We start from the raw sequence: 12,752 nt of genomic DNA, 5'->3' as shown, positions 1-12,752 counted from the left end.
CATCGCGGTAGAATACCATTCAGCCATTTACATCCCACTTCTAGCCTTATCCCTGATCGTATCAGGAGACATATCACCGTAATCGGGTAATCTATGAGAGGAAGATGAGGGGGTAGATGTATCACCGGAGTAAGATGAGTTACCGGAATATCTATTGGAATCATCGTGAAACGAGGTGCTGATGGACGTGTGAGAGTCTCGGCGAGAGTAGTATTCTGAATGTCTTGATGACATCATGTTGTAATCGACCGCTAGAAGATTTGAAGTTGTATTAAAGTTAAGGGATAGACTTAGGTAGACTGTTTAGTATGATTCAGAATCGGAGGTGAGGCTTGAAATAGTGTCAGCAAGTCTGAGAGATTGTTCACTCTTATATATTTGACCATAATGGGGCGAATGAAGATCTAGTGCTAGATTTACGACCTGTTCGATGATTGATTAGATCATTCGTGTTCCAGCCTCAAAAAAAATATCATCGGCAAATCTCCGCGTTCATCTCTCCCTCTTCTCCTTTATTCCAGTATCATCCGTTTCGCTGTTTGAATTCACCACTACCAACCTCTACGGAGCATTGCGCCATTCTTTATCCATGATATCATCCCCGCTCCCACTCATGAAAGGTAGCATCAACAAGAACATTGCTACACATGAGAGATGGTCCAATATCTATATGATATCATTGCAGAAAGGCATAACTGACTTTCAGTGTGGGAATGTGAGATCTATGACGTGACATACACGTCAATACATGAAACGATCGTGAAAGGGCTCGTGAATCATGAATCTACTCAACAAAGATCTATACACAATATTTACAACTAAAATAATATGATCTTACAACTATATACAAATGAATCGTTACGAACCAATTCGGAAAAAAAAAGTATTTGGCTGTGCCGGTAAATTGGAATAAGAGAACAAAAAATTGCCCAAAATTGCCACCTGTCATATCATGAGTGTCAAACAAACCACCGATCACCTTCTTCCCCTTTTCCTTGCTCTCTCCGCTCGTTCTTCCGCACCACGACGACGTTCCTCTTGACGCTCTCTTTCAATCTGTCCTTGTTCCTCTCGTGCACGCAATTCGTTCCTAATTCGTCGTTCGTCTTGCAGGTCGGCCGCAGCATCTTCGTCTCCTTCTGAATCTGAATTTGATTCTTCGTCGACATGATCATCTTCATCGATATCGTCCCAATCATCGTCATTGAAAATTTCAGGGTCGTTCAATAATTCGTGTATGGGCGGCCTGTTGAATTCTCTTCGCTGGGGTAGAGGAGCTATGACTCCACCTATCATTGCCTGATCGAAACCAGGAGGGACATTCGGCAAAGCGTATGGTCTGAGTGGAGGTATACGGTATGGATGGGGATTCAGTGGTCCAGGTTGAGGTAGCTGGTTGACTCCTACGGCGATATCATTCATCCTCGCCAATGCATTTCGAAATCCTGTGACGCATCGAAAAATGGTTAGTCAGCTATAACACTGTTGAAAAAAGTCCGATGAGATGACGAGGGGGAAACTCAGCACTCACGTTGATCTGCTGCATCATTACCACCACCAGCAGCAGGAATCCACCTTTGTGCTACTCCAGCCGGTGGCACATACCTAGCCATAGGAACGGGTCCAGCACCAGCAGCCATGGCAAGTGGAGCATCAGGCAGGGCAACATTGATGTCGTCCGCATTGAGATCGACTCCATTCTCCTGTGCGGCAGCTAGGACTCTGGCGGCAGCTTGGTCTCTTGCTGCTCGAACCTGTACCGGGAGAAGATAATGAGCATTGATATAGATATCCTGGGCGACGCCAATCTTACAGCTTGATCGTCATGTTGCCTTTCATTCTGATCCCATAATATGCACTTGTTTGATTCCCTAGGCCGACCAGATGCTCCAGGTACTGCTCAGTGAAGGGTCAATCAGTCTTTATCTTCTGGCATGAGAGGGTCTAAGCTCACCTTGATCGAAATGTTCATATCTGCAGCATGCAGAGGCATCCGTCAGTCCATTCAAAGCATTCAGAAGTACTACTCACCCAGTAATGACCTTCTGACACACATAGCATGAGAGGGTACCACATTTACCGCAATGGATTTTATTGCACCTGGGGAGTGTGTCAGCCAATTGACGATGTCAGCCAGGTAAGATGGGAATCATTAGCAAGGGAACTAAACTCACCCTGAATCTTTGATATACGGTTTCGAGCATGTGGGACATCGTCTGATCAAAGCTTCCGACATGGCATCTTCCACGGTATGTCTATTGTTAAGTTTCAGATCCGCTTCGACCTCTATGGACCATAATCCAAATAACGATTTGATCAGTTGACCTGAACATAGTATGGGATGATGTGATGTAAACACTTGCCAGCACACGTCCTCGGTATATGTTCCTTCTTCCTACACCCTCTGCAGGTGACTTGACCACATTCCTCATTCATACACCTGAAAAGCTTCTCATCCGGATTGTCAATGATAGTAGCATAAGGACAACTGGGACAACTTTCCAGTCCTTCGATTTCAGCTTGCTCAAGTTCCTTAGCTTGTTTCAGCCGATGGTATAGTTGGAGTGATTTCTCGGAAAGACATCTGGTGAGTTCGGATTCGGGGAAAGCGGAAGTACAATCCGATTGGTCCATACATAAAATCGACTACGAGAGAGCGTCAGCTGAATTCTCAGAGGAAAGTTTCAACCAAGAGACGCAGACTTACAGTTGATTGCTCTCCGAGTTTCGTCTCGGCATGTTTGGTAGCACATTCTCGGCAGAAGAGATGACCCTCGGCACATTGGATCATATCCCTCTGAATGCTTGGTGAGCAAGCAGTCATCGTTGTGATGTACTCAGTACTCACCGGTAAAGTGTCGCAGAAGCAACATCCGCATTCAATACCAGCTCCTCCAGCTAACGCTTCCTCTTCAGCTACTCGTCTAGCTTCAGCAGCATCCCTCTCACTCTGCTCGGTGGCTTAATGAATGAAGGTCATCAGCGACCACATGGCTGTAGATGAACGATTACTCACCTAGAGTTCTTCGTAGCCACTTGACTTCTTTCCCAAACTCCTCTGACCCTACATCCTGGAATTGATCCCCCTCGGTCAAATCATCACGTTCCACTTGCTTCGCTTTAGACTTCCCTTTTCCTGTATTTCTGGCCCTTTTCAACTCTACATATGGTTTTGCTGGTGACTTTGAGTGTTCCAGAAGTCGGAAATACGTAGGGACGTATAGAGTCTGCATAGTATGGAAGACATTGCGAACACTGGTACAGCGAAATCCCAAATCAGTCTGTGGGACTTTACGGTAAATCATTTATGGGGAAATTTGTTTCAGACATACTAATGTGCAGGTATAAGAGGAAAATCCTCTTCCAGCTGACTGACACCTTTCTGATAATATCCTATACCGACTCTCTCATCACTTCTATAAATCGGATTTCTATATCCTTCTCTTTGTCCAGCTACGACAGGCGATTTTTCTTTTTCTTTACCCTTTTTTGTCTCTTTCAGTTTGGGATATCCACCTTCCATCTCTAAAGCGATTTCTACAACTCTATTGGCGGGATTATCATCTTTCCTAAGTACCATCTCTTGGTTGATGTGACCCAAGGCCCATTCTGAGTCAATGTCAGGTAGTATCTCTAGTACGTGATTCAGGTGATCTTCGGCCAGGTACGATCTAGGAGTGGAAGGACCGGCTACAGGGGAAGAGGAAGGAAGGTTGATGTGGATGGCTGCTGGAGTTTGTTGAGATCGAGGTACGGTAGTTGATTTTCTTCGTTTCGCAGGGGATCTCTGAGAGTTTCTTCCTTGAGATACTCTGACTGGCTGTTCATCACCTGAACCTTGATTGCGTCTTTTACGAGTTGACGGCCCCGCTCGAGTGGAAGTAGGATGATCTTCCCCGTCCGAAGAAGAGTCAACCACGATAGGTGTATCTTTGTTGGTGATCTTCTTCAGGTGTTCGGGTGCTTCGTCTAATGCCATAACATCGTCGTCGGATGTGTCATCCGAAGTGTGGTAGGTACCGGGAGGAAGATTGGCGAAGATGTCACCACGGGAGAAGAGGGAAGACTGAGACTATGTGACAAACAGAGTATGAGCTGACGTTATCTAGGTATATACTGAACCATCACTCACGGCCACGGAAGCTGGCATGATCCCTCTCTTTCCCAAGGAGAAGGGGCCAGCGCTGGCTTCGTCCAATGTCCAGGCTGTCAGTGTAGTGGATCTGTTCGGATAGGTGTTACTCGTATGATTGAATCCATAGGTTTCTCCTGTATCCCTAATGAACGTAGACAGGTTGAACAGATCAGTGATGAATTGATTGATTCACCGTTGAATGCATCCCATCCGGTTCTAATTGACTGGGTTGACATGAGTATCGTTGCGACATCGCATTCAGACCCGGAACCAAATAAATCAACCTTGCCGGTCACGTGATAAGCTTGGTGCGAATACGTAATCAGCTCAGACACTCACGCGTACATGATCATGAGCCATGAGCTGGAGACGGCCAAGTGCAGAGTGACGTTGAAGAGACATCCAACATCCTACCTACCTATATTTGACAACTATACACACTCAGATATACATATACATCCTCGAATACATCCACTGACGTCGATCAGCAGTAACATTGACGCTCGTGAATACTAGTAGAATCAACTGAATCGTCTAAGATAGTGAATAAAAATGTTCTTAACGAGGTGAGTCGTCGATGATCTCTCTGTCCATAATGAACAGTCTACCTGAGGATACCCGTGGAGGCTGTCATACTGATATTGGTCGCACATTTACAGATCCGAATATGATCGTGGTGTGAACACCTTCTCTCCAGAGGTGAGTCGCTTCGAGTGCTTACTTAGAGTTGTTGGCTGATATCCATCTAAACTGAATTAGGGTCGATTGTTCCAAGGTATGTCATACAGCTTAATCAGGAGTCTGACAATATGAAGCTCATGTCAACGATGGTTTTGCATATGATCAGTCGAGTACGCCATGGAAGCTATTAAAGTGAGCTTCTCTCCGCCCTCATCGTCATAATTAACCAGCAGCTTATCCGTCCATTTACCATCAGCTCGGTTCAACGACAGTCGGAATAACCACCCCCGAAGGAGTAATCTTAGCAGTTGAGAAGAGAGTCCCCTCCCCATTATTGGAATCATCGTCAATTGAGAAGATCATGGAGATCGATTCACATATCGGTACAGCCATGTCCGGTCTGACGGCAGATGCTCGAACGATGGTGGAACATGCTCGAGTGACCTCTCAGATGCACAATTTCACTTACGACGAGAAGATCGGCGTGGAAAGTTGTACTCAGGCTGTGTGTGATTTGGCATTGAGGTTCGGTGAGAGTGTTGAGGATGATGATGCTTTGATGGTGAGTATATAACATCCTTCATTGTCTCAATCCTGTCATTCTATATTTTTGTCCTAAACTACTTGTACACTTACTAACCTCATTCTACAGTCCCGACCTTTCGGTGTAGCTCTCCTTATCGCTGGTATAGATGAGAAAGGACCACAATTGTGAGCTATGCAAACCAGCTCTTAGCATGTAAAGTTGTGGCTCTGACAATCTGCTTTTGCATCAGATACCACACCGATCCATCTGGTACCTTTGTGCGATACGATGCGAAAGCGATTGGTTCAGGTTCAGATGCAGCTCAACAATCTTTACAAGATGCTTTCCACAAGGTGAGTCACACGTAGCTGAATACTACAGAGTGATTCAGTACGATAGCTGATAGATGAGATATACAGCAAATGACATTGATGGAAGCTCACTCGTTAGCCTTGAAAGTATTGAAGCAAGTTATGGAAGAGAAGTTAGATGAAAGCAACGTTCAGCTTGCTCAGGTGAGTATCAGACCATTCCTCCACTTATCATTATCAAAGTCTATGGATGTAGACGCTTATCATCACTCTCTTCACACAGGTAACAAAATCAAAAGGGTTCGAGATCTTGGGTGAGAATGAATTGAAAGCTGTCATTGAGACTCTTGCAGCATGAGGGAGATAGAAGTAGGATTGAAGGTGAAGACAGGGTAGATGTAGATGCAGATGACCTAAGATGCATGTTTATAACGATTAATAATCTCAGGTATACAATGTTGCGGGGTATATATTTAAGATCAAAAGATAGTCGATTGGTTGCTTTGGTTATCAAACAAAGTCATATCGTCACTGACCCACTTTGAAAAATTTGATATTACTCCATTCCCACCTCGAAGCTCTTTCCCAAACACCTCCCATCCCTTTCTTCCTCCCTTCTTCAGTCAAAAGTTCATTCGCACCTGGATCCCTCAACTCAACCATTATACCGACTGTCACTTCCCCTTCCTTCGCCTTTAGCTCTACTGAAGACCACTCTAACCATAGACCTGTCCAACCCCCTGATCCTTTCCTAGTAGGTTCTCCAAGATGACTTACGAAATCTCTTCCTGTACTATTTGGCAGAAGCTTGAACGTAGTTGATCGAGGTATAGATAATGGTTTTTCACCTTCTTTCTTCGGTGGGAGGGATACACTATCTGTTGGAAAATGGAGTGTGATCTCAGGAGGTGAGGAATATACAGGTGATGGTTTCTGATTGGCTCGTTTAGGCTGAGGATGAGGTGATGAATTGTAGATATCTATCGAGTCGAGTCCCTTGATAGGATGGAATGCAAGTGAAAGACCGAGGGGATAGTAGTTGTGGTAGATCGTATCTGGGTATGACTTGATTTCAGGTACTGGTAGAGGAGAAGTGGAGGAGAGTGATTGGAGGTAGGAGGTGAGGGAGGTGGATGAGGAGGGTTGGGACAAGAGGGAGGCCAAGTCCGAGGGATCTAGGCTGGGCATATCGGTGGAGTAATGAGGGAGTAGTCTCGATGAGATCGGATGCGACAGAGAGGTGGGGCTGCGAACAGCTGGGATGAAACGACGTAAACGATGGGTGCTTGTTCAAGATTGCACTTTGGCCATGAACATGAGCATGAACATTGGCCTGTCTCAGGGTGAATAAAGAATATCGCGAGGTGGAGGTTGTCCACTTTGAAACACGATCAACTCACACCGTACTCGTAGACATTATCATTCAACCTCGACTGGGCCCAAGCATATTCCAATGTTGAAATCCAAGAACATCACATCGTCCCCTCCTTCTCTTCTTCAATCTCACTTTCCATATGATCAGCTTACGGATCTTGGTATAAGTGTGAGCATTCAGTTTTTACTCTGCCTATCAAGCATACTCAGCTGACAAATATCAAATGCGCCTCTCCCTGCACACAGAAAGCCTCCAACATGACCTTGACTTCTGGCGACAAAGATCCCGAGTTCTCCTCTATCAAGTCGGAACCACCTCTCCGTCCAGTCTCCCCTGCTACCAAAGCATCCAACAGGTTTGCCACCGACAGTGATATTGAGACTCTCGGGAATGCCAAGCAGCAATTGATCAACCTCCAAACCTCCTCTTCAGCTTGTCCTACAACCACGAAGAACAGCAGGGGAAGAGAGGCCAAACCTCTTCCTCTTCCAAAAATGGACGTTCCCAAAAGGCAAAAAGATGAATTAGCAGAAAAAGGAATAAAAGTCGACGACAAATACGATGATCCCAAAGCGGATCTCATACTCATCTCTTCGGATGGAATTGGGTTCAAGGTTCACTCAATTTATGTGAGAGCGGCAAGGTGAGTTGTACCAGTAACTTCATCGTCAGCCTTCAAGATCGACAACTGACCTTACAATTCCTCTTAATTACAAATCAATAGTAAGATCCTCAATGACAAATGCCTTGCACTCGTCTCTTCCTTGTCCCCCAATCCCACCATCCAATTCGATGATCCTTCAATCGAAAGGGCAACAACCATTCGATTCCTCCTGGATTTCCTCCATGGCGATATACCGGAACCCAAACACGAACTTCTCGGTATCTTCCGTCGAGCGATCCTTCTTGCCCAAAAATATGAATGCAACCTCGTCTTATCGGCCATGAAGAATCTCGCCAAAACCTATCACCAAAATGGAGAAATCCCATTCTTCATTTTTGTTCTCGGAGCCAATTTGGGCGATGTTCAACTCTGTTGTAATGCTATCATGGATGGGGACGAGTCCCCTGAAAGTGAAACGGATAACCCTCCAGAATGGTACGATCACGATGGAGATGATGATGTTGATGAGGGAGATCTCGATGAAGATGATGATGAAGATGAGTTTGTGGATGATGATGATTCCACTATGGATCCTACTACTTGGCATACACAAGATATTCAACATGTTCCTGCAAAGTACCTCGCCGGACTTCTCAGAGCATCCAGAGTTAGAAATCAACCTGGTAAAGATTGGTACGATGTCGCTCACAAATTCGAAGAACTCATGTCCCCGATCCAACAAGTAGATAAACCCATCAAGCACGAAGAAAAGGATGGGAAAGAGAAGGAATCTGTGGCGAAAAAAGAGATCAAGGATAAAAAAGAGATCAAGGATATCAAAGCCAAACCGGTAGCTGAGGGTGATACCAAGAAGAAAAGAGATGCAAAGGAGTCGAAGTCGAAGAAATAGGGGGATTAGACATTGGCTGGACGGGTAACGGGGAAATCGCAGGTGAATGGAGGAAATTGGTTGAGGAAAGAAACAGAGTTAGGAATTATAGCATGTCTCATGTGAATGTGATATATAGTCAATGAGCTGTGTATGAATATCATCATCATGTACAAGACTTTCTCCTCCTACATTCTCTGAGCTGACGAGATCGCACTCTGCGAGCTGTATGTGTTGATGCGGTATGTGGTCTGTGCGACCATCAAACAGGATAACCAATGGCTATAATAGGGATCACTGTTAGAATGTATCGTCTACTCCTCAATCTTTCTCCATTTTCCTTTTCACTCTGATTCAGTCCTCGTTCTTCTCTATATACAACAATCACAGCAGACGAGATCTGACACTCACAACGCAAGTTTCGGTAAGTGTACTACTGCCCATCTCCCTACAATTAGCCAAGCACTATTCACTTTTCGCCAGCTAAGTCCTCCTTATCTTCCTCGCCTCTTACCCCTTCCGGCCCACGCATTCAGTATTCCCAACTGCCCCCAACACAGTATGACCTTGACTTCAAGTGCCAGTACACCAGATCCAGATAGTGTCGTTAGCATCCCCCAGTCTCATCATCTAGCAAGCCGCCCAATCCGATCCCCACCCAACCAGCTTGGTTATCAAGCTTCCTCCACCATGGACACCATTACTACTCTCGCAGGTACAAACCGAAAGATCGAGACCGCCAAGCCTCTTTCTTCTTCATCGACAGCTCATACATTGGCAAGCGATCACACTCCATCTCCCAGCGACGCTGCTCACAAGCTCGATGATCGATACAACGACCCTACAGCAGATCTCAAGATCGTGTCTTCGGATGGAGTGGTGTTCAAGGTTCGATCTATCTATCTCAGAGCGGCAAGGTGAGCATCTGGACAACTTCATTTCTCCTCCTTACACCTATACTGTCAAAGCCATTGCAAAGATGTTTCGTATCACCACCCGAATATTCCTTTTCGAGATTCTACTAAACGCTGACGTGATCACAGCAAAATCCTCGACAACAAGATCACCTCACTTGCCACCTCCTTCGACATGACGCTCAGACTCGAAGATACTTCTATTGAACGTGCGACAGCGGTACGATTACTCCTTGAGTTTCTTCATGGTCGAATCGGTCGACTCGAATATAATAATCTGGGTATTTTCCGTCGAGCCATTCTCCTCGCCAAGAAATACGATTGTGAACTTGTTCTCGCCGCTATGAAACAATATACAAGAACTTTGACGAGAAGCGGCAAAGATGTTCATTGTAGAATGGTTTTCTTCTTGGGATCCATTTTGGACGACATCGATATCTGCATTGATGCTATCCGCAATGCCGAAGCCGACACTTGGGCTAATACCGAAAGTGGACTGGCACCACCCAAAGAATGGTACGAACACCTTTTGTCAGACTTGAACGATCCGGATGATTGGTTTGATGGGGAATGTTCTATGGATCCATCAACTTGGGATCCAGAAGATATCTATCAAGCACCTCCCAGATACCTCGCTGGACTCTTAAGAGCCACTCGAGTCGTGTATAGAGATGGTGGTACATGGAAAGCTGCAGCTGACAAATTCAGAAAGGTCATGGAACCGCTCGATACTGATTCAGAAGATAATGATGTCGATGAGGATAGAGACGAAGAGATGTCAAATTAAATATCGCAGGGTAGAAAAGGTTGAGATCGAAAGAAGAATTGTCAAACTCCATGAGCCTGGAAAGTTAGCAGACGGAAATAGTACAGTTGGTGTGAAGAGGAAAATATCAAAGTAGCCAGAAACGTATTAAAGAAGATATCAATAGTTTTTGAGATGTCCGGTCTTTCCTTTTATTCTAAGATACAATACATATGCACCGATCTTATAGTAGACTTATAACATGTATATGTGTGTGTATATATCCACTGTCTCTATCTGAGATTCCTTTTGCGCTGACGAGATGGCAATCTGAGCTCGGGACACCCACCATCACAAAGATGTTCCATCCCATGAAGGGAGCTGTGAGTCACTTTTGCCGCTCTGAACGTCGAATCAGTCATGCAAACACAACATATCACTGCCCATTTCAACTCTTTCTTTCTTTCTCCCTCTCTTCTCCTCTTCCACCTAACCAGAGGACGGCATTCTATTCCGATATCTCCCACGGATTTCAATAGTGAGTCACCACTCATGTCTTCCAATCAACGTCCGATAACACCCTTTTCGACAAGACAAAGCCTCTGAGCTGATGTGATACTCGACAACCCAGTCAATTCACCTCTCCTTTTCAATACAATTTAGACTTCTCAACATGCCTGACGCTCGTTCATCCAACTCTGAGCCAGGAGTGGATCCCTCTCACAACGATCCAGAAGCAGACTTCATGCTGGTTTCATCCGATAATGTTGCTTTTAAGATATACAAGTTTTACCTTCTGGCCCACAGGTATGTCACAACCTGGTAACTACTATCATAAGACCTGACATGTACCGTTTCATTCCATTAGCACGATCTTTCGAGACATGATTTCCAGCTGCTCAGCCCCTGCGGAGACTACAGATCGATTGGATTTCACAGACTCTCAAATCGGACATTCATCTACTATCACTATCTTCCTCAATACAATCTGTGGTCGACCTTTGAAATTGGTCAGAGATTCCCTCGGTCCCTTCCGCGACTGTATTCAGTTCTGCAAAAAGTACGAATGCGAAATTTTGTGGACAGCTCTTCGTGCGCATGCAGCAGCGTTCCTCGATCAACACATCTCTCCACATTACATATTCATCATCGTTGCCGAGTTGGACGACGTCGATTTGGCTTCAAGAGCCATATCTACGGTAGGTTCATGGCAATGGCCTATCGACGAGGTCATTCCCGATCTACCACGATGGATGACCTCTGGGGAAGTGGAAGAAAGCAAGACTGCTACATCATTGGGTCTTAGCAAAGGAGCGGGAGTACTCGAAATCACTTCATGGCCTATCTGGGAGTTTCATCGTGTTCCTTTACCTTACGTTATAGGATTGATCAAAGTGGGAAGGAAGTTCAGTTTGGCGGCAAATAGCGGCAATGATATTCCTGCTGGAAAATATTTCAAGGAGATCATGGAGGAGTGGCAGAAGGGAAGATAAAATAACAATAAGTTGAAGATCTAGAAAGTATCGTTCTTCGTCATTTGGGTAGTTTAGTTAGGGTAGCAGAATATGCAGTACCAAAAAATGTAGTATAGGAAATACAACACAATCATCGAGAAAGTCATGCATGTTGCATTTGATGAAGCGTCTTTCATGTCACTCATCCCACTGGGTTTTGAGCTTGATATATAATTCAAGAATAAGAAGACACCAATGAGCTGACGAGAATAAGATGATTTGCCATTGGTGTGTGTCTGTCTGGAGGAGTGTAGGTGTTGGCGACACGTACAGCGATCAGCTGCTCACACACGCACGTACACACACTCATACACACACATCCACCAGCATCATCCTTGCTGGAGTTACCACCTTCCTTCACCTCTTTGGCTCTCTTCTTATCTGACTAGAAGTAACACATCGAATCCAGCTGCATCCAACATCCAAATACTCAATATACAATGCCGCCATTATATATCTCCCTTACAGCACATTCTTCAGCTTGGCTGATCTCAATAATTACAAATCTCCTATGTTCAAGGAATACGTCTTCCCCTTCCTCGCCCCTTGGCTCCATACAACCAACTCGTCTATCATCACTATGGAACAACCATCTACAACCACGAGCGACTTAGATTTCGACCCAGCGTACACAGATCAAGAACCAGAATTTACTCTCGTTTCATCGGATGGTGTAGCTTTCAAAGTGTACAGATACTATCTCCAAGCTCACAGGTATGTTTTTGTTCGCATTAATCAACTAAAAGAGTGATCTTACACACTGCTAACTTTTGTTTGATCTGTAGTACTGTGTTTCGAGATGTAATCTCCAATATTCGACCTTGGGTCCCATCTCAACGGTGACACAGTGCTGTATGCTTCTTAGTGTATGAGTGTGTGCGTGTGTGTATGATTTCTGTGGTGTCTGTGCGTTGATGGATGTATCACTTGCACGGAAAGACTGGATCGACATCTTCTCTTGCCCTTCTTTCTTTTCTCTTCCCTCTCCTTCCTTACATCTTCAGGATTCACTATCAGATATCTCTCAACCACACCGACATAGTCTTCCTCTGGGTAAG

General features: G+C 45.0%; 6 protein-coding genes across 6 annotated transcripts; 4 read left to right on the top strand and 2 right to left on the bottom strand.

Annotated features, from left to right (window-relative positions):
- Positions 1 to 975: 975 nt before the first annotated feature.
- I203_101043 (uncharacterized protein) lies at positions 976 to 4,150 on the bottom strand (the record flags this gene model as incomplete). The annotated part of the gene is made up of 12 exons (XM_065516798.1): positions 976 to 1,445; positions 1,532 to 1,754; positions 1,814 to 1,896; positions 1,955 to 1,974; positions 2,032 to 2,100; positions 2,175 to 2,286; positions 2,364 to 2,646; positions 2,708 to 2,797; positions 2,849 to 2,961; positions 3,017 to 3,255; positions 3,333 to 4,072; positions 4,133 to 4,150. The coding sequence occupies 12 exons, from the start codon at positions 4,148 to 4,150 to the stop codon at positions 976 to 978; spliced, it is 2,460 nt and encodes an 819-aa protein (XP_065373616.1).
- A 537-nt stretch (positions 4,151 to 4,687) lies between these two features.
- I203_101042 (uncharacterized protein) lies at positions 4,688 to 6,011 on the top strand (the record flags this gene model as incomplete). Its single annotated transcript, XM_019146000.2, has 9 exons — positions 4,688 to 4,701; positions 4,795 to 4,834; positions 4,895 to 4,910; positions 4,983 to 5,008; positions 5,073 to 5,378; positions 5,469 to 5,527; positions 5,593 to 5,695; positions 5,762 to 5,857; positions 5,937 to 6,011. 9 exons carry the CDS (start codon positions 4,688 to 4,690, stop codon positions 6,009 to 6,011), a joined length of 735 nt encoding a protein of 244 aa, XP_019004559.2.
- A 170-nt stretch (positions 6,012 to 6,181) lies between these two features.
- Positions 6,182 to 6,841, bottom strand: I203_101041 (uncharacterized protein; the record flags this gene model as incomplete). The annotated part of the gene is made up of 1 exon (XM_019145999.1): positions 6,182 to 6,841. The coding sequence occupies one exon, from the start codon at positions 6,839 to 6,841 to the stop codon at positions 6,182 to 6,184; it is 660 nt and encodes a 219-aa protein (XP_019004558.1).
- Positions 6,842 to 7,285: 444 nt separating this feature from the next.
- Positions 7,286 to 8,542, top strand: I203_101040 (uncharacterized protein; the record flags this gene model as incomplete). The annotated part of the gene is made up of 2 exons (XM_019145998.1): positions 7,286 to 7,671; positions 7,753 to 8,542. The coding sequence occupies 2 exons, from the start codon at positions 7,286 to 7,288 to the stop codon at positions 8,540 to 8,542; spliced, it is 1,176 nt and encodes a 391-aa protein (XP_019004557.1).
- Positions 8,543 to 9,211: 669 nt separating this feature from the next.
- Positions 9,212 to 10,222, top strand: I203_101039 (uncharacterized protein; the record flags this gene model as incomplete). The annotated part of the gene is made up of 2 exons (XM_019145997.1): positions 9,212 to 9,438; positions 9,565 to 10,222. 2 exons carry the CDS (start codon positions 9,212 to 9,214, stop codon positions 10,220 to 10,222), a joined length of 885 nt encoding a protein of 294 aa, XP_019004556.1.
- A 631-nt stretch (positions 10,223 to 10,853) lies between these two features.
- On the top strand, positions 10,854 to 11,673 carry I203_101038 (uncharacterized protein; the record flags this gene model as incomplete). Its single annotated transcript, XM_019145996.1, has 2 exons — positions 10,854 to 10,987; positions 11,049 to 11,673. The coding sequence occupies 2 exons, from the start codon at positions 10,854 to 10,856 to the stop codon at positions 11,671 to 11,673; spliced, it is 759 nt and encodes a 252-aa protein (XP_019004555.1).
- Between the last annotated feature and the right edge of the window lie 1,079 nt (positions 11,674 to 12,752).

Source organism: Kwoniella mangroviensis (genome assembly GCF_000507465.2).
Source record: "Kwoniella mangroviensis CBS 8507 chromosome 1 map unlocalized Ctg01, whole genome shotgun sequence".
Lineage (NCBI taxonomy): Eukaryota > Fungi > Basidiomycota > Tremellomycetes > Tremellales > Cryptococcaceae > Kwoniella > Kwoniella mangrovensis.
This window is presented reverse-complemented; position numbering and strand designations above follow the sequence as displayed.